Source organism: Oxyura jamaicensis, chromosome 3 (genome assembly GCF_011077185.1).
Source record: "Oxyura jamaicensis isolate SHBP4307 breed ruddy duck chromosome 3, BPBGC_Ojam_1.0, whole genome shotgun sequence".
NCBI lineage: Eukaryota > Metazoa > Chordata > Aves > Anseriformes > Anatidae > Oxyura > Oxyura jamaicensis.
The window spans coordinates 29,845,779-29,868,477 of record NC_048895.1 but is presented as its reverse complement, the minus strand read 5'-3'; the positions used below and the strand labels follow the sequence as shown (position 1 = coordinate 29,868,477).

Here is a 22,699-nt window from a genome sequence, read left to right as displayed (position 1 = left end):
CCCATGGGCGGGCGGGGCCGGGCCGGGCCGGGCCGGGGCCGTGCCGGAGGGGCCGGCCCTGCCCCCGCGGCCGGCGGCGGCCCAAGGTTTAAAGTGAGAACTTTCTGCGGGCGGCGCCGAGCCGCGCAGCCCCGACACCGCCACCCGGCCGCTGTTGCCCGCCGTCGCCGCCGCTGCTCCCCCCCCCCCCCCCCCCCCCCCCCCGGGCGGGCCGTACAATCCTCGGCAGTGTCCTGAGACTGTACGCCCGCCTCGGGGGCGACCCGGTGCGCCGAGCCGAGCCGTGCCGAACCCCGCGGGCAGGTGCTGAGCCCGCCCCGGCCCGAGAGGCGGCGCAGGAGCCGGCCGCCGCCGCCGCGATGACAGCTGACAAGGAGAAGAAAAGGTGAGGGGCGGCGGGAGGGGGGGTCCCGAGGGGTGGAAAAGGCGCTGGGAGCCGGGGGAGAGGCGCTCGGCTCCTCTGCAGGGGGAGCGGCGGTGCCCGTCCCGCTGCCACCGCCCCGGGGCCGGCTGCCCCCCGGAGCGATGTCCCAAGCTCTGTCCCCGTCCCCATCCCCGGGCAGGTGCACCCGGAGGGGCTGAAGGCAGGGTGACTCCCTTGCCGTCTGCTGCGGGGCTGCCGCTGAGTTTCGTAGCGGAGGACGAAGTGTTTTAAGGGAAGCATCCCGAGCCCGGCGTGCTGGGGGCTGCGAAGGCCTGGCTGTGGGGGGACCGTGGGCACGGGAATAAATCTCTAATAAATCCCAGCTCCTCCTGGCTGCAGCCCCTGGGGTGCCCGGGGATGTCCTCCCCGGCTGCCGGCCGCTTTTCCCGGTGTCCGGTGCGGGCTGAGGAGCGGGGAGGCAGGCGATGCCTTGTGCCGGAACGGGTTTTCCGAAGGGAGCCAAAGCGGCTTGGAGGGCTGGAGTCCTGCCGGAGTATCCCTCTGCCGGTCCCGGAGGCTGGACATCGAGCTCCAGCCGCGATCCCTGCCGTAGGAGGTGCAGGTGGAGAGTTAGGAAAGTAAACATGTCGTGGGGATGAGCGAGGGCGCTGATAAGGGTGAGGAGTAAGCAGGGGAATAAAGGTCCGCGAAGTCTCACAACAGGGTGTTTATTTGGGCTGTTCTGTGCAACAGGCAGGCACAGGGCTGACCCTGTTATTGGCTCAGGTTGCTCTTCTTTTCTGACTGGAGATTGTGTTCATAAAAGACGTGATTTACCGAGTAAGAATTTTATCTTGTTATTTGTCATGTGTACTTTCCAGTTGATGATGCAGTAAACACTGGCTTTGGTTTGTAGAATAGCTGCTTTTTTATTGAGTCACCCTATGACCACGGAGTAGGGGAGCTATCGTCGTACATCCCATTCGTTTCCCATGTAGCCAGTCCCTGTCTATCAAACACCGCTGTGTTACTGTTAGTGAATTACCTCGAGCGTATTTTGTTCCAGGCATCAGGCTTCTGCTCAGGGTATAAAATGTGGGTACATTACCTCTTTTGTGGAGGTCTTTTGTTGGAGAGAGTAAACAATCACAGTGCAGTAAGATGCGCTCGTAAAAACGTGTTATAGGAGTTTATGGGAACTAGAAGAATGAAATAGTGTACGTACCAGGAATACACAGATTCATGCATTCATCGTATCGTTTCTCATTATATGAGAAATTCTTAATCTCTTCGGGTTTAACCTCTTATGTTCAAACACAGTAAGGGAATGAGTCTAATCTTTCAGTACAGCACGCTGAAGTGCCTTCTGGAGCTACTCTTAAAATACACCATAGAAACTTAACAGAACTAGAAACTTGGAGCCTTCGAATGCTAATCCCAGCTCTGTCCTCAATTTTATGTAAATATTGTGACATTCCCCTAGCAGTTTTCTCTCTCTCACAGAAGTAGGCTAATAGTTGTTATCTGGCTCATGGGATTGTTGTGTAAATTGATGTTTGTGAAAGAACTGGGAGAGTATCACATGAGTGATTGAAGATAGCACGCTCAGCGCCTCCCTGGCCGTGTGAACATGCACCTCACTACTGGAGTACTCTGTAGCCTGCTGAAGCAATAATATATTTTTTCTTAATTTTCCAGTACTATCATAGAATAGATTTATTGCCTTGAGTTCAACACTAGTTGTATTATTTGCTTGATTTCTATCCAGATGTACAGCTGGGTTCTCTAACCTGACTTGCTAATAGCGTTTATAAATCAATTTCAGGGAGAAAAGGTGGTGGGGGTAATTTGGTTTACCAGATTTGCAGGCAACTCTGGAACATATGTTTGGAAGAGCAGTTGTCTTACTGTTAAGCAGATGCTCTGCGGAAGATAATCTTTGATTCTTTTAATGGTCCATTTAAATTGAAGAGCATCCTCAGGTTTTCATTTGAAGCACTGTCTGTCAATGGAAAAGAGCAGTTGCTTTCTCTGGAACAAATGTTGTAGCACATTTAACTATGGTCATTTCTTACTTTTAAAGTTAGTACAAGGTACTGAGTTGAGATTAATACGATTATTGTTTTTAATCAACAAAAATGTCACCATGTACACAGTCTCAATAACAAAATCTGATGTTTCAATGTTGGTAATTAAAAACTGAGAAATGGATGAGTAAAAGGGTAAAACTCATTTTGATAAAATAATAAAAGTGGTGGAAAAAATCGGTATTTATGATCATGTGCAGCACAATAACAATTCTTAAATAGGTCCCATGGGGACAGCCTTTTAGAATATCTTTTTTTTTTTTCTTTAATTATTCAGTCATCATGTGTTTTTGTTAATTTTATTTGAGGGAAGTTGTTATTTTGTTAGGAATGGATGGTTTGTTAAATGGACTGTTCTGGAAGGACAATAGCTTACGTTTGAGAAAAGTTTGAAAGCAGTCTCAGGATGAATCAGGTACCACTGAGTAGAATGCATAACTTCATTTGGGCTTTGTAATTGTGTTGTTTGTGGGGTTTATGTTTGTTTTCTAGTAGTATGAGAAATAAGCCAGTTTTGCAGCTTAGTGAGATTCTGTAATAGTGGTTCCCCGTATAGCTACAAAGTACTGTTTTGTCCCAAACAAAAAGTGTCTAGTTTTGTGATCCAAAGGCTGTAATGTTATATAAATTTGTTTAACTTCTTATCCAGAGAGTAAACAAATGAGATTCCTCCCAGTTATTGACTAGATAACTGTCTGCTTTCAGTTACTCTTTCATATTTGGCTTTGTTATTTGTTGAGCCCCTCCAATGAGACACTTTGTGCCTGAATTTCCAGTTACCTTTTCTTCAGGAGAGTGATTTTTAAGTCACTCCTGGCCGTTCCTCCTCAGGGTGAGGAAATGGGCCTGACAGCACTGCTCTCCAGAGCTCAGGTCAGGTAGTCGCTTGCTTTTAATGGATGCATTCAGATGCCAGGAAATGCGAGTGTCTCGATATGCCAAGGTGTTAAACTGCAGATTTCAGGAAATGTACGCTCTCAGCTTTATGCCACCCAGCATGCTTTCTATTTTAAGGTGTGTCACTATTGTCAGATATATTGCCTCTTATCTGTTATGTTGTGATGACAATTAGGTCATCCACTTGCCACTGTAGTTTTGTCCTTATATTCCTGTAAACGTCAGTTTATGTGCTTCAGATGATGGAGCTTTGAACACTTTCCTCAGCAGACTGTTATAGAGATGACTTGACCTCATCTAAAATTTTTTTGGGTTTTATTATTGCTTAGCATTTCTCCATGCATGGCCCATGTATTTAATTCACTCCTGATTGCTTCAACACTAACATCTGCCCAACAATTTTTCTTATTGGAGTTACCGCAAGGAAATGTCATCTCCTGAATTCCTGATGAGCAATCTGTTTATGGTATGTTAACAAGAAGTTTGGACTTCAGCACCAAAAATGCAGGTGCTTCATAGCATACAGGTCTTCTTCAATGACTGTAGCCACTCAATCAATACTCATCAGTTTAACTGCAGAGTGACTGGACGTCTGCTGCCATGTCTGGATGGGACCTTCTGACCCACATGGCTTCTATGCACATTGTACGATATTGGTCTATGCTGTGGAACAATTTGGGAAGCTGGAAACGTTCACAGCTTGTGTATTTTCTGTCCAGAGGCTAGTTACCAGTTAGGAAGGACCCAGCACATTCCTTTTCTCGTTCTAACTCAAAACTCAAGTGATTTTTAGTTTGTTCACTTTGGAAGGAGATAAAGTGAAGAGTAGTAGGCACCAGAGCTGGAGATTCTTCCTGTAGGCTTACTGTGACAATTCCAAGTGCTTGAGAAGAACTTTTTCTTGAAAAGTTACTGGCAATGAAATCGACAATACTTTGAGGAGTCTTGAGCATGACATTTGATTTTGGCCCTCCTGCTTTCTGCATTCACCTCCATTTCTGTATTTCTACAGATGTGCAAATGGCTTTTCTACCAGGGGGTGGCTAAAGGACACAGGAATGAAGAATGATAGGCTGCATGTGGGTAAATCCCCTTCTGCCTGCAATGGCACGTAGCAGAGGTTGGGCTGAGCTCTGACTTTGGTGCCCTGGCCTACTTGGAAAAGCTTGACTTGAGCTGCCCAGCTACTGTGGCTTCACATCCATGGAGCTGCAGTGTTTGAGCTTAATGAGGGCTGGATGGCTCTCACTGCGAGAGTGGTGTGCAATGTGAGTGCTTCCCAGTGCATGCAATCCTCCCAAAGTTATCTGGGCTCCTGAGGATTTGTGCTTTGCACTGATGCCACGAGGGCTGGTTCTGTTCAGGTGTAGCACTTATCCCAAGAACAAGTTTATCTACGACTGCTATATATGATATACCATCTTCTGTTGTCATCTCTTCTTCATCTTATGATGTTGTTTTATATTCTATCACATTTATCCTGTTTGGCTCATTGGGAATATCTTACTTATTGGTGGTACTTCGCTAATAGAAGTTTTGGGACTATGCTGCTAATTTAAGAGTTCCATCAAGAGTATTAAAAATGGATTTCACTGCTTTTCTATAATGTATTTTACTACGATGGATTCATAAACACTAGGTGTTTTTGTTTTCAGGCTTCAGGTAGGAACTGCTGTTAGATGTGATGGGGATGGAAACGTTCCATTGCTTAAATCTTTGCCAAAATTTACCTATCTGCAGACAAGTATAGAATCACATTCTCTAAAAGTCTACTTTCACATCTGTAAGAGCTTTGTAGAAAAATAGAGTTTTATTGTGATGATTCTGAATTTTAAAATCATTTGTTATCATGGGAGGCAGTCTTATGCATGTGAGACAGCCAACTTTGGCAGCAGGACAAGGACAGTAAACTGGTTTGCAAAGAAGAAGAGGTCTTAATAAAAACAATAACAGCTGGCATTCTGACGTTGTGTCAAATTTCAGTGTGGCTTTTCCAAAAAAGCACTGGTTAAATGTGCTGTACAAAGAGTATTTACTGTACAAAGAGTTAAATACTGTACTGGGATCTATTAAGTGAAATCTGTTACTCTACTTGGGCAATGATACATATGCTTTAGTTTCAAATGCAAAAAGCATTAGAGTAAGCAAATAAACAAAGAACAGGTTGAATTTAAATAATTTGGATATCTGGAAAGATTTTATTCCTCTAAAGCTATATGTGAAATCCAATGATCCTATTCTCTTAATTACACCAATATTCATAGTGCCATGTATACATATCCTAGTAGTTATAAATAATTTTACTCCTAGCAGCTGGAAGAATGGCAGAACTTTTCTCTTAAATTAGGCAAAACTGCACGTATGGTTATTGTGAAGCTGGTAATTTTATTTTATTTTTTCTCCCCTCATTTTTTAGTCTTGTGTTCTATTTGCTTAAAAGGGAATATAATAGTTAACTGCTCAGGGTAAAAGCTTGACTGCTTATAGAAGAAAAAATAACTGCCTTCTTGGATTCACAGGGCTACTTTTCATGGGGTCTCTTTCTGAAGTAAGTTAAATAGGAAACTTTTACTGTGCATTTAGAAAGTATAATGAAGTACAGTAGGCCAATTGGCTTATAAATAAGTAATGTTCCAAAGTAACTCTCATTTAATTATGCTTTTTACTTCTTGAGCTCAAATCTAATTATGATTTTGTTTTTTTCCTCTCTGACTTTATTTAGCTCAAGAAAATTTAGCTGAAACAAAATCTATCATAATATATTTTGATTAAATGTGCATATTTAGCTCTTAAAACAGTTAGACTTGTAATTTAATTTACTTGACTGCTATTACAAGGAGTTTGGAGTAGGATAAAGTATCCATTATGCTTCTCTGTCCAGTGCATTACATGACACAGCAAATATTCAATATTCCATTCTATAGAAACTCATCAAATGTTTTGCCAGCCAAGAGCAAAGTTGCTTTAGTTGAATTTTTATGTCTGATCTTCTGTCAAAGAGGTGCCCTGGTCTTGACCCTTCCTCTGTGCACGAATGTGTGGAATCAGCATTTTTCTTTGATTAGGGAAATGTTTAGGGTGTTGCCTCCAAAAAGATTGGCTGAAAAATTCAGAAACTTTACAAATGCTTTATGTTAGCCTGTGGGTGTGCGATTAATACTGGCTTATTGCAGATTTATGAATGTTATGTGCAGAAATTATGAATAAGTTATCTGAGCAGAAGGAAAATATATATATATGTTATTTCTGCTTCCAAGTGGGACAAAAACAGGATAATAAAGGCCCTTAGCATTTTTTCTTTCATTCTTTATGAAAAGTTAAAAATATTTCTTCATCCTGCTATGTTAGCATTAGATAGAGATCTGCTTTCAAGCAAAGAAACATTTACAACATATATTTTAATCTCAAGTATTTAATATGTATCTGTAGAACTAAACAGACTTTTTCATAAATATCTCAACAATTTATTGATGTTTCCAAAAAGATACAGGAGAAGGGAACACATCTCTAAATATACGTCTTATCCATGTGTCTTCTTGAGGCCCATCCCTCAATCTCACCAGTGACCCACATGATTTAAAAACCTGGCCAGAATGCACACGGGCTGTAAAGTAGAGTCATCAAGGAGAGAACAACCTGGCTGTGGCTGTTTATGGGATATATGGCTAGGATATTTGTGTTTGTTTGTTTTCTTGCTATATCGTCAGTAAGCTTAAGAGTTAGTGCCCCACCAAGATCTTAAGATAACTCACAGCAACTAATAGGTCTTCTCAGCCTTTTTTTTCCAGCTAGGTGTAACAGAGATTAGGTCACCTACCATTTGCTCTGTGAAGGCAGGGCTTATTTTACAGTTGCATATGTGGTAAAACAAAGGTGAAGTTAGGAGTGATGATTCCCCCACAAACATTTGCTTCAGCACATCAGATCTTTATGATAAAGAATGCATTTCTGAAATAGATGATGGGAAGAGGATGCTATTTCTTAGTGATCAGGGCTGGTGTAAAACCTGCGTTAAGTTTCTTCGAACTCAAAAAATAATTTGTTGCCCCTTTTGGACCTGTGTAACTGCTAGTGCTTCCCTGCTTAGAGGGGGCTACTCTGTTGACCAGCACACCCCATTGAGACCATCCTGACCTGCCACTTGCATGTGCCCACAACCTACCTAACATCTTGGATGTCTTGCTGGTCTTGGTATGGGGGCTGTCCCTGGAAGCCAGAGCCGTGGCATCACGGTGGTCGGCACACAGGGTGATGGTGCTGGAGTGGCTGTCACACATCTGGCTGCTGTCCTGTATCCATCTCAGGGTGTAGGATGAACTCCATCTCATTCCTGTTGTCTCACTGCTGCTGAGCTACTCCGGTGGGTTGCCCTGCTTCCACAGAAAAGCAACCGGTGGTGTGTGCCAAAGTATCTGTTCTCTGTTGACCACCTCAGTACATTTTTGATTATTTTTTCGTAAATTTCTCTGTCCCTGTTGCTTTCTTTACCTATATTGCAGCCCCAACAAGACAGAAGTTTCAAGCACTGCAGCACCCCTTTACATTTGGGTATGAGTCACTGTATGTTCAAGTATTTTTACAAAATTTTTCAAATAAGATTTTGGAACTAGAGTCTGAGCAGGCTCACCCTCTTTTTTTTTTTTTTCATGTTTCAGGAAATTTTGTTATCTAACAAGGGGCTAAAATTAGCAGGAGTATGGAGGGGTGTTTTTTCTTTTATAAAACTGAGTAACTCTGCTAATGGATGAATCATGTGGGTGTAACGTAAGGCACTTGATAGCAAGCAGTCTGGAGATATATGTGCAGTAAGATTACTAGGATCATTCAGAAACTATTTGAAATGGCTGAAACATGAACTTAATCTATTGTAAATATTTGTTACTCATATTCTAATATATCAAAATACATTTGGGTAGAGTTAGGCAAATGAAGGCAAATTACAAGCTACAAAGTTTTTAACAGTGTATAACTCAACACTGGAAGACCTATACACGTACTTGGTGGAACTCGGTGCTTTTTCAAATGAATTATTTTCTGTAAAAATAAATATTTTTTTGGAGAATAACTTTCCAAGGAGGAAATGAGAGCTCATAGTAGATTAAAACGAAGGGATGGGACTGAGAAATTCTCAAAAAAAACTTGGAGAGTGCTGAAATGTTTTTACGTTTTACTTTATTTTAATAAGCTTTCTGAATTCCTGTTGCACCATATTGCTCATCAAAAACTGGACAATTTAAATTTAGTTTGAATGAGGCTTTAGATAATGTTTAATCTCTTTACAATAAAAGATTTCTTCCTGGTATTTGACTTAATTTCTATGTTTTTTCAGATGTTCTTTTCTTCTACTGAAAGCCATGATACACATGCATAAATCTTCTTTGGTGGCTTGACCTGAATCAAGCTCCAGTTTTCCTTTGGGGTAGGGTCTCTTTGGGTCCCTCTTTAAGTTTATCCAATAAACCAAAATACTAAATATTCTTTCAGTACTTCTGATGGAGTCTTTGTCACTTGAGACCTTGAACTAAAAACAGTCCCAGTCTTTTTAAAATGGCAATTGCTCAAACAAATTACTGGGTCTGATGAAAATATTTAGTTGTCTTTGGATTGGTTTAGGCAGGAAGAGTGACTTGTTGATGACAAAGGTCTTCTCTAGCTTTGGTTATGGGAACAGCTTTTTAAAAACGTTAGTGTAGTGGAAAACATAGCAGAAAGGTACACCCTCAGCCCACATCAGCAAGTTGTGATATTACGAATGAGAAAGTCAAAATGCGGAAGAAATGAAAAAAAGCATGTTGCCAAATTTCTAACTTGGTTGTTCTCAAAGGACTGATAATTTTAGAGTCATGTTCTTGAAAACCTGCCTGTGTATGGTGAGAGATAGAAATGTTTGTCTTTCCCACAAAGGCTGTTGCTTTAAGTAACAGATACAATAATATCTTGAAATACACAGATCCTAGGTGACATCCACCTTTGGCCTAGTACATACATTTTCTTTAGGTAGTCAGGTTCTGAGTCCCTTAATATGTACTATTTTATGTACAGAAGGTGGCTTGCTGAATTACTGCATTTTAAGAAGCCAGTGCAATGACCTGATTTAGTTGAGTGATATTTAAAAAATGTGCCCTATTGCCCTTCTATTCTTGAAAGGGAAAGTTTTTGCTAATTTACAGTGTCAGAGTCCTTATTAATTTCTTAAAATCACAGTACTGGAAAAAATCCTTTAGGAACTGAAAATTTTGCTCCAAGTCATCTCATAGTGTTCAAAAGCTTAGTGTTTTTCCTTTAAAATATATAAGATAAATATTGATTAGAAAATAAACTGAAGGAAGCATGAAGTCGTGTGGTTGTGAAGGACCTTTTTTAAAGGTGGTGGAAGTACACTTAAAAAACATTCCTTTATTTTGTTTCGGCCCTTAACATATCTAAAGTCTTTAATGCCATAAAATGGTCCTTAAACTCTAGGTATCGCTGTTGTCTTCGCACTTGCATTTGTATGATAAACTACAAAGCAGTCCCATTCAGTCATTGTTTTCAGGACATTGTAGAGGCAGTTGTTGGTCCTTTAGCTCTGTCCATTCACCATTGTATTGCCCTCTCTGTGAGTAAATTCTTGGTGTTACTGGCTACTTGTCGTCACAATACTTCAAAGGTCTTTGTGACATTAACAAACACTAAGGGAAAAAAAAAAACAAAAAAAAACTGCATTTTTACATTTTTAAATGGGAAATGTTGCTATGAATGTACCAAACTTTAACTGTCATGGAGTTTGTATCCAAGACTTGTTGCAAATACCAGAACGTCTTCTGATACTACACTTTGTTGTTCTTGGTTAGATTTTCATATCCCGTTATGACAAAATAAGGCACTTTTCAAGTGTTGTCAATGACAGTATTATCAGACTTAAGTAATTATGGTAAGTATTGACTTTGAAGCTGGTATGAACTTTGCTGAGATCAGACATGTAGAATACCAGAAGCTTACAAACAAGTGTGTAAAGAAATTCTCACATTAGGCGTCTTTATTGTGCCATGACTTTTTAAGTGGTATTTCTCTGGAATATGAGTTCAGTTACCAACAAGAGCTATATTCTGCTCCAGGATTTTAACAGAGGACTAGTATGGTGCCTCTTGTGCATTTTATAACCTGACAAAGGAGATTGGATATTGGTGGAATTCCTGTAGACATTTTGCCAGGTGATTATTCTGGCAAGGCTGCATTTGCCCACTTCCCCAGAGGGTAAGCCTTTAGAAATGGCCTCTTAATGTAGCCTTTACCGGGAAGGGAGAGCTTTCTTTGAAGCACCAGTCAGGCTTTGCTCACTGCTCACTTTAGCTGCCCCTGACTTTTCACATCCCTACTTAAAGGGAACATTTGTTGCAAAGGAAATCTCATTGGGGGTTTATTTCTAGTGTATCTCCATGTTGACCTGTCTGATCCATATCCTGTTGTCCTTTTAAGCTGACTCTTGTACTTTAGGGGAGGTGGAGAGTTGGAATTGGCCAACTTTTGCCTGTGAGATGGGTGACCTTCAGTTACAGAGGAGTGCCTCTGCCCTCCTACCCTATCTGGTCAAGAAGACAATGTCTGGTCTTAACAAAGCAGCATCACTTACATTTTCAAGGAAACATGTAGACATTTGGGGGGGATTTGACCCCTTTTATTGTTTTCAGCAGGTTACTGCTACGCTTGTACAAGTGTGATTTGGAGGAATATTTATTTGACTGATGGATAGTCTTTCTGGAGGTTTGATTCAGCTGAGGGTGGGCTGTTTATGTGCTAAAGCTGTAAGGTTATCAGTCACGTTTAATAACTTCAGTTTTTTTTTTTGTTTTTTTTTTTTTTTTTTTCCTCCCCTGGTTTGAAGGTTGTGTTACTGCCATTAGTAATCAGAGGGACATTTTTATGAGAACATCCTTTCCGTGCTCAAATTGTCTTAACACTGCTACTGGCTTTTACTGAAGCTGTATTTGCCTTCCAAGTGATTCACAAGGGGGACTATGCTATTCACTTAGGCATGTGCTGACCTGAAAGCGGAATAGAAGCAAGTGCAGGTAACTTGAGGGAAACTTAATGCTGGTGTTTCGAAACGCCCATTATTTCCCGCTTAAGGAAAAACAAACCCCCCAACCCTACTTTTGTTTGTTAACCACATGGCTGGCCTGGACAAAGCCTCTCTGGAACGGGGGACCAGGGCCAAAGCACAGCACAATGCATGACTAAGCTGAATAAAACCATTTTCTGGACTCCATCTCTTGAGCTGGTTTGCCATGCTCTACAGAGCTGGCTGTTAAAATGGCATCTGGCTCTTAAAATGGCATCTGGCTGCTGAACAGCCACTTCAGTGAGCAGCCCATGCCTCTGCAGCTTCTTCTGCCCTTGCCTTTCCTCCGCCGTGCTCACTGTGAAGGCCTGGCCAGGCTCCCTGTCTCACTGGGGCCTGGGGCGGCTCTTGGGTTGGTAACGTAGCTCGTCTGGGGCAGCTGATCTCCGTCATTAATCCTTGCTCCCTAGTCTGGAAAACTGGGATGGTAGTATATCCTTCCTTCCCCCTTTTGTGTGTCTTATTTATTTAGACTGTAAACTTCTTGAAGTGGGGACTTTCTACTTCCATGCCTCACACAATGCCGTAGCAGTGTTGGCAAGAAGCTTGTTTGATAAACCTCACTAGAAAATGCTCAAGCAGGAGGTTGTCATATGCAAGGGGCTAGGTTATCTCTTGCTCCCGTGGCTATTTGCTTTCTTTACTGCACCACTCTGTTTTATCCCTCAATATGTCGGTTACACCCACATGCTGATGCGTGGCCTAAGCCTGCATTTGCGTCACCTTTGAATTGGGCCCTCCTGTCCCTATGAGATCAATGTGCAGTTTAGGAGATGGAGCAAGGGGGGGACAGGGAGTTGTACCGCCCTCAACGTGTCTGGGAGGTGATAAACCCCCTCATTCCTTCAGATTTCCTCAAGACAGGGACAGGCGAGCAACTCAAAGGTGTGACAAGGACAAAAAGGAGGATCTGTCTGTCACACTGGTGTAGAGCTCTCTGCACGTGGGGAGCTCGACTGTGTTTCAAGAGGCAATTGTTTTGTCTCCATTTCTCTGAACTGAGAACTGCAGTGGAGGAGAGCACTGCTGAATTACAGGGCTAGCCTGGAGTGGTTTTAGAGAGGTGAGCATGCACAAGCTCCTTCCTTGGGCCCACGGGTCTTCCATCAGGATAAAGGTTCTCCAAGTGTGCTTGGCAGGCAGGCCTGGAGAGGGAGCAGGCATGTTCCTCAGGCTGAAGAGGAGAGTCGGAAAAGCATAACATTTTATACAGGCTTTTACTGGCAGCTTTGCATACTGTATAAGCATGCCCTGAAGAAGATAAAGGAAGAAGCTACCTTATCTATACAGCACCACTCCTGTCCTTTAGCCTGCCAAATCTTAGAACAACCTCCACTCCCCACCCCCCAAAGCTAAACTCCACCATAAACAGTGTGACACAATTGCAACTTCTCAAAAATGAAGTAATGAACCACAGTGACCAGTACTTCTAGTGTGTTTGTTTGTTTGTTTGTTTTGTTTTTAAGGATGACAGCAGATAGCACCTTTTCTAACAGTATTGACTTTTCAATATATTTTAAACCTGGGAAATAAAATGAGCAGAATGCTGCAGGGAGCAAAATCAGCATTGCGTATCGCATTAAAGATTTCCAGTTTAATGATGTCTGATGTGGAGCAGAAGTCCAGCTAAAGACAAAGCTAAATGAGGAAGGGTGTCTGGAGCCTGATGTGTTAAAAGCTTTAAAAGCAAATCATGCCAACATGAAGTCAATGTAAAGCCCTCCTGTGGAGGGAGTCAGTGTAATGAATACAGTGCAAGCATAAAATGATTTCATGTTGTATTGCGTTTTGAGTAAGTTGCAGCCATGGAGAGAACCTACTGAGTCATTTGTGTGCTGGGATGTGTGCTGCTGTTTGTTGGGTTTCTTAGTTTGCATTTGTGCCTAATTTAGCAGATTGAGTGCTCTGGCTTTTGTACCAAAATAACTCCTGCTCCAAAACCTTTGAAGTCTGATAATATATGTAGAACTTCTTGCAAAATAGGGTTCAGTTCTTGCCTGAAGTCTCTCCGAACTGCTTTGTGAAAATACATTTGTAGAAAGTAAGATAAGCTGAGTAATGTGCAAACCTTTATACCTCTTAAAAGGAAGCTTCATGATCAACTGAAGAAATTGAAAATCAAATGGAAATTTGGATCCTACCTCAATTAAGTGGTAGATTAAGCAAATAATATAGTTAAACACTCAAAAAGTTATAAGAAAAGTGGGCTAACAATCTATTCTTATGTAGTTATTTGTGTGGGAAGTAGCTTATGATTTACCAAATTATAGAAGAAAATATTTAGTGGGCAAGTCTTTCAGTAATATCCAGCCTGTACCTCCCCTGGCTCAGCTTCATGCCATTCCGTTGGGTCCTATAATATTAGCTATACTAGCTGTTGAGAGTCAAAACATCTCCCACTCCAGCCAAAGACAGTAAATGCTTTATTTCTTCTGGTGGTAGGTGTATTTTAGTTTGTTGTAACTGAATATGAATTGGATATGTGAAGTTCAGGGAATAATTTTGGATCATTGTGTATTGCCTTTAAGCTACTGCAGTCATCAAAAGAAATTTCAATATAAGATGTAGTTGTAATAGAAATCAGGCAGTGATTAGAAGAGCTATTCTCTTTTAGCTTGTTTTCCTAAACTAGAGAAGTGGCAGCAATTCCAGCCAGCCCCATGCTTGCAGCTCACAGCTACAGATACCAGAGTCCAGCAAGAGTTTGTGGAGCACTGAGAAGCAAGGTTTTGCTCGCACAGTAGTTTGCAGAACAACTCATTGCCTTTGTAGAATGATTTACTAATTTAACTCCTGTGGCATTTCAAAACTCGTTATGAAATATTTGCCTTGATATTTGGTTGAAATGGAGGCATATAAAATGTTTTTCCTTGTTCTTGGTATTTCAGGGTAATTGAAAGTGCTTAAACCTTAAGAGCTTTAGACAAAAGTGAGAAATGATTAATATTAACACTTGATACTACAAGATATTTTACACTGTCCAGATTAAAACCTTCAGTGTGAGTTTGACTCAAGACCTGAGTAGAGCTTTTGGAGTTCTTTGTTCTGGAAAGGAATCGCTGTCTTCAACTGGAGAAACAAATAAACTTCTGAACCAGCAATAGCTTTGGATCCGGCTGCAGAAAGGTCTGTTTTGGTTGGAGAGGTCCAATTGTGTATGCATTTGGTATTTATTGTCAGATTCATGATTAATTTTGGTCATTGTTATACTAGCGTAACAATGAAGGCATTGTCACCAGTAACATTTTCACTTTCCTGTGTTGCTACAGTGGTCATTTAATTATTTTTGCAAAAGTGCTAGGTTATGGGAACCTTTCCATGAGTGAACCATGGGGAAGACTGGAATCTCTTATTAAAAGTTAAGTATGCTTGTTGTTCCCGTAAGTGATGGTAATAAGGGAAACTTTTCAAATCATTTCATTGCTGTTGGCAGTCCGTATCAACTGAAGATCTATTATACTTCTCAGAATCTTTTCCCCCTATCAAGGCAGTAGGACTGTTTGGTTTTTGTTTGTATTGTGTATTTGCTGGAAGGAGAGCTCTATTGTTTTTTCGGAGGTTGATTACAAACATAAAATAGATTCTCTTGAGAATGCTTTGTCTACACTCATCACAATTGGTAATTGTTTTGTGTTGTGTAATACTTTACATGCTGCACTTCTTATTTGGGGGCATGTGTGTGAATCTCAAAGTGGATTTCCACCTCAAACCATTGATGTATTTAAGGTGGCTCCTTGAAAGAAGCTTGAAACTTCTCCATACTCATGTGTTTGTAGATGATGATGCCAGACAGAGGCCACTTTTTTCAGCCGTTTGGAGACAAACTTTGCTGCACTTGAATTGATGTCTTCTTCAAGTAAGACCTGGATAAAATAGTTCTTGAAAAAGAAAAAAGAAACAAACAAAAAACCCACCACCAACTTTATGCATAAAAGCAGATTAAAATAGTGTCACTGAGCGAGAGGTGGGTGTCGTTTTATTTGCGCCAAGTGCACTTGCAGCGGTCATTCCAAATGCCAAGGGAAGAGGAATCCAGGACCTTCACACATCCTATTCGCAGAGTATCTTGAGGTGGAGATGGGCAAAACACATGGAAAAAATGAGGCTTCTGCCACACGTTTTCTTTGTAGGTCACTTATTGTAGTTGAAATTATAGGGAGTGTAAGAACAAGTGGTCTATTAGCAAAGCCATGAAAACACACCATTTGCCACTTCTAACAAATGTCGGACAAAAATATGCTCCGAATTTTAAAAATAAATGAAGACTTGGCGAAAAATAAAACCTGGGTTTATCTGCATCTCATCAGGTACATGGCGTCCTGGACTGCAGCCCACTGGCAAAAACATGGGGAGTGTTATCCTTTGCAGCACTGGGAATGTTCTCTGCTGAATTTGGCGCCAACGACCGAGCTTTGCTTGTTAGCTGGAGTTCACACAGACTCCTTGCCAGGCCTGCCCAGAATACTGTCTCCTCTGACTTCCTGTGGTCTTGCATAATATTTCCTTGCTCCTTGTATAACTGTGACTTGATCTGGTCACTGCCCCGTCAGACGGCTGACTTTTAAAAGGCCAGCCCTGCAAACGTGCGGGCGAGTAGCCTCGGCCGAAGGAGCTGTCCCAGCGGTGACGCTGGCGGAAACGTCCTTCCATGGGGAGCCGGGAGCACGGCGTGGGCGTGCAGCCATGCGGCCACAGCCGGGAGCAGTGAGGCTGCCTGCCTCGACCCCGTGACGAGACAAGTGCCGGACAAAACGTCGGGCTGAGTACACCTTTGAAACATGTGCCTCTGTTACTCTGATTTCTGTGACAGATAGAGACGTCGATTAACAAGGGGGAGACAATGCCGCGGGCAGTGTTATCAATGAACGAGCACGTTTCCAGAGCAGTATGCAATTCTCATTATGGCTAGTCGTCACTCAGTTAGGAGTCCTCACATGTGCCTTGCAAATGTGCTCCAGGTACCTTGAGTACTAATTTTGAGACGAGGATAGCAAAACTAAGGTATTGAAGAAAGCAGTCTTCTAATTCTGCTGATTTGCAACGCTTCTGCACAAGTTGTTTCTGCAGTTGTCCGTGTTAATAAAATAATGCAAAATTAATTCATATTTCAAAGGTTACTGCTTTTTAGCCTAGATGATTTTTATATATGTTTTAGAAGTGAATTTGATAGCAGTTTGTGTGACGTAATTGTGTTTATACCAATAATTTTTTTAATGTTTGTTTTCAAGTGTATTTATACATAGAGCACTGCATGTAATTACAGAGCTTTGTCCGTAACTCATTTTCAAAAAGACAACCATCTGACATGACACCTTCAACAGTCCCCTTTCTAAATGCAGCTTTCAAGCTGCTAATCCTGTTCTTTGGCAACCCCATTTCTGGCATAAGTTTGAAAAGCTGGAGAGTAAAGATTACGAAATAGTTGTTTCAGTACATTTGTAAATTTCCTCAATAGACTTTCCTGATTTGTGCATTACAGTTCTCAGATCTCGTATGATCTCTCAGTTAAATGTTATCTGCTGTGAAGAAATAGAAGAATCATTTTAGGGAAAACATTTGAAGTGGCTTAGTCAACCCAGCTATGTGAGACTTTGTTTAAATCAGCTCATACTGTCATCTCTTCCACAAATCCAGGTTATCCAGTTGCCATAGTAACTTTGACATGCAAAAGTTCATGCTGCCTACACATGACTTCTTGCAACACTGTTTATTAATCTGATTATTTAATGGAAAATATTCTTTATCAGTTAATGTGCATTATGAGGTTGCTTTTCTGGTCAGTTAAGAGCGGTTTATTACTTTGTATTCTTAGGATCCGAACTTTAATGACTTTATGATAGTCTAGCTGATAGGGCAGTAAGAGAACTCTCCAAGTAACATAATGTCAATACTACTGACAACTAGCACACCATTTTACAGTATTGTGAGTACCACCATTTCTGGGAGGATTGTATAAATATACCACATTTTTGGAAGATGGCTGCCTGGTAAACCAGGTTCATCTGAGCTTTTTTTTTTTTTTTTTTTTTTTTTTTTTTCTCCAGGTGATGGGGAAGCCACTATGTGCCAGTACAAAGCTAGCTTCTCACTGATAGTTTTGGGGTCCTGGATAAGCCATTCAAATAGAAATCACATTGTACAAGTAGACCGATGCTGGGTTGGCTCTAAGATTAAGGAAGAAGTGTAAGAATTAGAAAATATTTTGGGCTGATCATAGCTTAGCCAACCGTAGAACACAGGCTGCAGCCAATAAAGCTTTCCTCTCTAAATGGAAGTAGTTAGAGATGAATTTTAGTACACAGCAGTCTGTATCTTTCAAAAAATATTTGTGCCTACTCTGCAGAACATCTGAACAGTTTTAAACATTTCACAAAAAATGGCTTATCAAGTCACAGGGCTGCAGAATGAAGAGTTTCAGAAGCTCTCCTTCAAAACAGATCAGTGCAACCACAGTAAAGAATTACAAGCCTCGATTTCTACACAAGCTTTAGATCTGAACGGCTGTGCTAGAGCACTGTAAATGCTCTCTTGAGTCAAAATGTGGCTGTATGTCTGAGAGGCCCACAGTCAGACAGTGATGCTCTCCCTCCTTTTCTTTTTCCTTTCTTTTTCTTTGATGATTTAAAAAGGTGCAAGTGATCGCTGCAGAGCATTTAAGGGTTTACTCCTCAGCTGCGTCTGCAGACGAATGCCCACTGCATTCACTGGGGTTTCATCTGAATAAACAGCTCAGGGTTTTGCACTTGTATACATGTCTAAATATGGATCTCGGTCAAGTAAACAAGCATGTAGCCCTGCACAGTAATCTTCTTTTGGAGTGGGGGAACACCCTGTGTCACTTGCGTGGCGGTGTACATGTCTACATCTCGAGCTCGGAGCAGGCTGGGGTTGAGGATGGCGATCGCGAGTCCACACGCGTCTCGCCACAGGAGAGGAGCGATAGCTATCTTTGGGGGGGGCAGCAGCCTCCGTCACTCGCCTCTTGGTGCAGGGAGATACTGCTCGCCTTTGAAGGACGTGTCAGGGCAGATACGCGCTTTCAAAATGCCTGTGCTCACAGATAAAGGGAGAAGGGAGCAGCTTGCTAAACGCTGGATGTTCTCAGTCCTAAATGCCTGTCAGTTCGTGAAGCCAAAGATCTTACTCCTTGCTCCTCAGGCTGAACTTTTACAGGAGCAAGAGTAACCTTCTTATCTAAGGAAGAGGCTGTGTTCAGACTAACTGGAAACATTAGAAATGGGGTTGTGCTTATGGTGCCAAAGAATATTAGAGCATTTCTTGTGAACTGCATTCTGCAGCTGACAAAGTAGGCAATGTCTGTAAACCTCTTTGTATGTATCATGCAGAGAAATACTTGTGACTTTGTTTCATGTGTATTGCAGTGGAGAAAGAGTTGGTGATAAATATGTATATATATGTATGTTTTTATATATATTTTTAAAGTTTTCATATTATAATTTTAAATTTCTTTATGAAACTTGCTGTAGGCTGTAGTCCATCCCCAAAGAAAGCCAAAATTGTGATGCCACTGCAGAGTACGCCATGTTTCATGCAGCGTTATAACTTGTATGCTGTAATTAGTGATCTGTGCACATGAAGGAATGTTGTAGGTGTGTAATGACAATTTTCTTCTATGCCATAAAATCCAGTCTCCTTAAGACCTCGGAAGTTTTGGAACAACTTCTCCTACTGTCTGAAGGAGTAGTGCAATGTACTTAGCCCCATAGAGGACAGGTCTTAATAGCAACAATTAGTACATTTGTGTGTCTAAGTATGCTTGAAAAGCTTAAATGGTTATGGTTTGAAAAAGTGAAGTGAAGGAACTGTAAAATTAACAGTGAAAACCAGTGTGTGCTATGGTGAGGAAGTCTAGTCTTAGCTATACAAATAGCTACAAAAAATAGAGATCTGAAAAGCTCTCTGGTTGTCAGATCTGCCAAATCAAGCAGAAGTGAATAGTAAACATTACTGTTGCTTGTAGTGCATTGGTTTTTGTTTGTGTTTTTAAAAGCATTATGGAATCATGCAGGAGGTCTGGAATGAAGTTATGAAAATGCACCTTTTGAAATGTCAGCAAAAAAGTCCCAGAAAGAACAATGACATCTTACAAATTTTGCACACTTAAGTTTCTCTAAACAGCAAGAATAAGGAAATTTCTGTTTCCTTTAATAAGGAAATTTCTGTTTCCTTTAATGAGGGACATTGTTGAAACAAAGGCAAAGAGAAGCGTAGCACTCTGCACTGTGAGTGTTGCAGAGGACAAGAGGTATGCTTTCCTTTTCCTGATCCTAGCCCTCATTGAGGCTTGGCCTTTCTGCAGAGCCCTCTTCCCCAGCATGGGTCTCTCCTGATGCGGCTGCTGTACGGTGCCTGCTGCATGGCAGGGCTGGCAGGACAGGACCACGAGCAGTTTTGGCTGTGAGTGCCATGCTGGCCTACCACTGCATGTAATTTGAAAGGTTTTTGCTGAGGATTAGGTATATGCTAGTCATCAAAAGCATCTGTAGCCACTAGAGGTTTGACTGAACGAAACTTCTTGGGGACAGTATTCTGTCCTCACGATGGACAGGTGGAGGTTTTGAGGAAGCACTGCTCTGCTTTCTGTGCCCTTTTTTGGGTGTCCACTGACTGAAACAGACAGATGGGAGGATGCTGGGCTAGATCCACCCCTCACCTCACCTGGCCCACCAAGCTATTCCTCTGCATTCCTCTACAGACAAGGATACCCCACAAGGGCAGAAAGGATTGAAGAAGTAGGGACACAAATTACCTAAACAGGCAAACCAGCTTTACTTTCACGCTATCTAAATTCTCTGCAAAAATCCCTCCTGCAGATTTCAGCAGCCGCATACATTTTTGAGCAGACATTTTCATCACTGTGTGTCTGTTATTAATACATGTGTAATCAACTTTCAATCTGATGGTTAATAAGGGCTGTTTATGAAATAAGTATGTTTGTTGCTTCTGCTTTGCTTTGCTTTGTTTTGCAGGAAAATAAACATTTGCTACTAGCAACCATAATTATTCCTTAGCAGTTATTGCTCCTTTTCTCCAAATGGTATGTTGTTTTTTTTTTCCTCGGCAAAGCACATTTTACATACCCTTCGCACAACTTTAGCCTTGGTCTAACACTGAGGGATTACTTAGATAAGATACTAGCCATGGCTAGCATAATCTCCTGATAAACTGGAGCATCATTAGGGTGCAGAGTTATATATCCTTGGAAGGCAGAGAAATAGCATTTGCAACTCTTTAAGGTTTGAATAAGAGTCATGAGCAAACAGATTTTTGCAAGGATTATGCGGATCCTGTTGTTAACTTTTGCAATAATCATTAAACTCTTTTCTTGTTGCTTAAAAATTGGTGCTCTCAGTTGTTTGTTACTGTTAAATGAATGAAGTGAATTATTTGGTAATAAATTACAGCATATGGAAATAGTGGCATAGTCTGTTTCAAGCAGAATTTGAATACTGGAAACAGGTAAAATGAAAGGTGAAGGTTAATGATTTAATAACAAGGTCCCTGGGACCATGCCTTAAATATAGAAGGCAGTAATTTGCATTTGCTTCCTGTAGGATGACTTCAATGAGGAACAGAGGGCATTTAGCATGTGCAAATGCAGAGTCTGTTTTATGCATCTGTTGTACTTGGAAAGTGTAAAACCTGTGATGAAGACTTGTAAGATGTTGCACAGACAGGCTTGAGAGTGCTGGTGTAGGCAGGGAGTGGTGAGGAGAGGAAATGGTAATGAGCACTCCAGAAAGCTTGGGGGGCATCAGGGTAGCTAATGTGGGGTTCTGTTTGAGAGAGAGAGATGTTTATATGCTAGATAGAATTGCATATGCAGCAAATAGCCTGAAATATATTTTGTGGTTACCACTACTTATATACAAAGCAAAACCATAATTACAATGCTGTTCTTGTTTTTGGAACATCATCATGTGCCAAACAAGTTCTGGATATTTGTAGGGCACAATAATGTCAAAGATTGACTGAGTGTGAAGAGGATTGGTTTACAGGTACCTGCCATATTCACAAAAACAACAAAAGCTAAATTCTCATTCACATTATGTTGTGAAGATGTTAACCTTCAAGTGTTTGTTGATGGCTTCTGCAGCACCTGCTCGTGCAGCCTGCGTGACCCAGCAAACACAGCGGGCAGTGGATGGCTGGAGAAGGAGCAGCTGGAGCAGTCCTTTGACTCTTACCTGGTGCTGTTTTGGGCTGTGTCGTATATGCAACAGCATCATTAAGGTCCCTTTGTTCTTCTCCAGTGCTGTACGAACAGCTTGGGGCAGAAAATTCTCCTTAAACTAAGTTTGCTGATGATGACAAAGTCTTGTGAAACACTGTAGTTTTTCTTTCCTGCTGTGATCGTTCTGGTAGCTTCTTTTGGAACAATCCCCAGTATATTGGCTCTTACATTTCTTGAAGTGTTTTAGAAAGTTCAAAAAGGCTTTATTAGTTGATTGGAAAGAGTTTTAGAATGAGCAGTCCAAAGTGCAGTTGGAATGACAATTTCCTAGACAGTTTAGCGTACTTGTTCAACAGCCCTCCCTGTCCTACCAATGTCCGTCCCTGCTGTTGGTTTTAAGATAGATCATAGATCTGGAATAGCATGCAGGTCAGAAGCCTGGCATAAGAGCCAAAGACTTCATCTTTGGCAGAGTCCAAGCTCCCACAGACCACATGTCTCCAGGATTTCTCCAGGTTAGGCATAGGGTATGATCCTACTCCTCCGGTCCAGCTTGGAGAGCTCTTTGTCTCAAATTATTCATTGGACTTCTAATGAAAACAAAAAATCTGAGCAGCCCCCAAGTATCTTTGTAATGCTTAATAATTGATCACTAATAGTTTTAATGCATTAGAAAAAAATACACTGCTTATGATGAAAATTGTGTTGCTGTCACCCTTTCATAGTGTTGTAAAGAGCATAAGAAGCACTAAATATTTACAAGCATGGGTAACAAAGCAAAATGAAAATGTGGAGGATCTCGTGCCTTTGTCTGCATTTATTTATGCCCTGTTCAATACTAATGGGACTGTATGGGATGTAAATGGCCACAGCACTTGGGCTGTTATATGTAAACTAAATTTGGGGAATTCTTAGTGTTTGTTATGCACAGTGAACCTCTGGGAAAGCTTCAACCTTTGACCTCTGTAGTGGGTTATGACAGGGAAGAATCGTAAGAGCTGGATTTAGACCCATCTGTGGAAAGCTGGTTAAAAATATGCAACTAACATGTTCTT

At 41.4% G+C, this 22,699-nt stretch overlaps 1 protein-coding gene across 4 annotated transcripts in view; it reads left to right on the top strand.

Annotated features, from left to right (window-relative positions):
* Positions 1–22,699, top strand: part of EPAS1 (endothelial PAS domain protein 1) — a 119,073-nt gene that overhangs the window by 38,997 nt on the left and 57,377 nt on the right. The window contains exon 1 of one of the 4 annotated variants that reach the window (XM_035321701.1): positions 74–385. The exons of the other annotated variants lie outside the window; for them this stretch is intronic. Coding sequence (XP_035177592.1) covers positions 360–385 — 26 coding nt within the window. The 5' untranslated portion in view covers positions 74–359. Of the gene's footprint in view, positions 1–73; positions 386–22,699 lie in introns of those variants that run through there. 4 annotated transcript variants of the gene reach the window in all.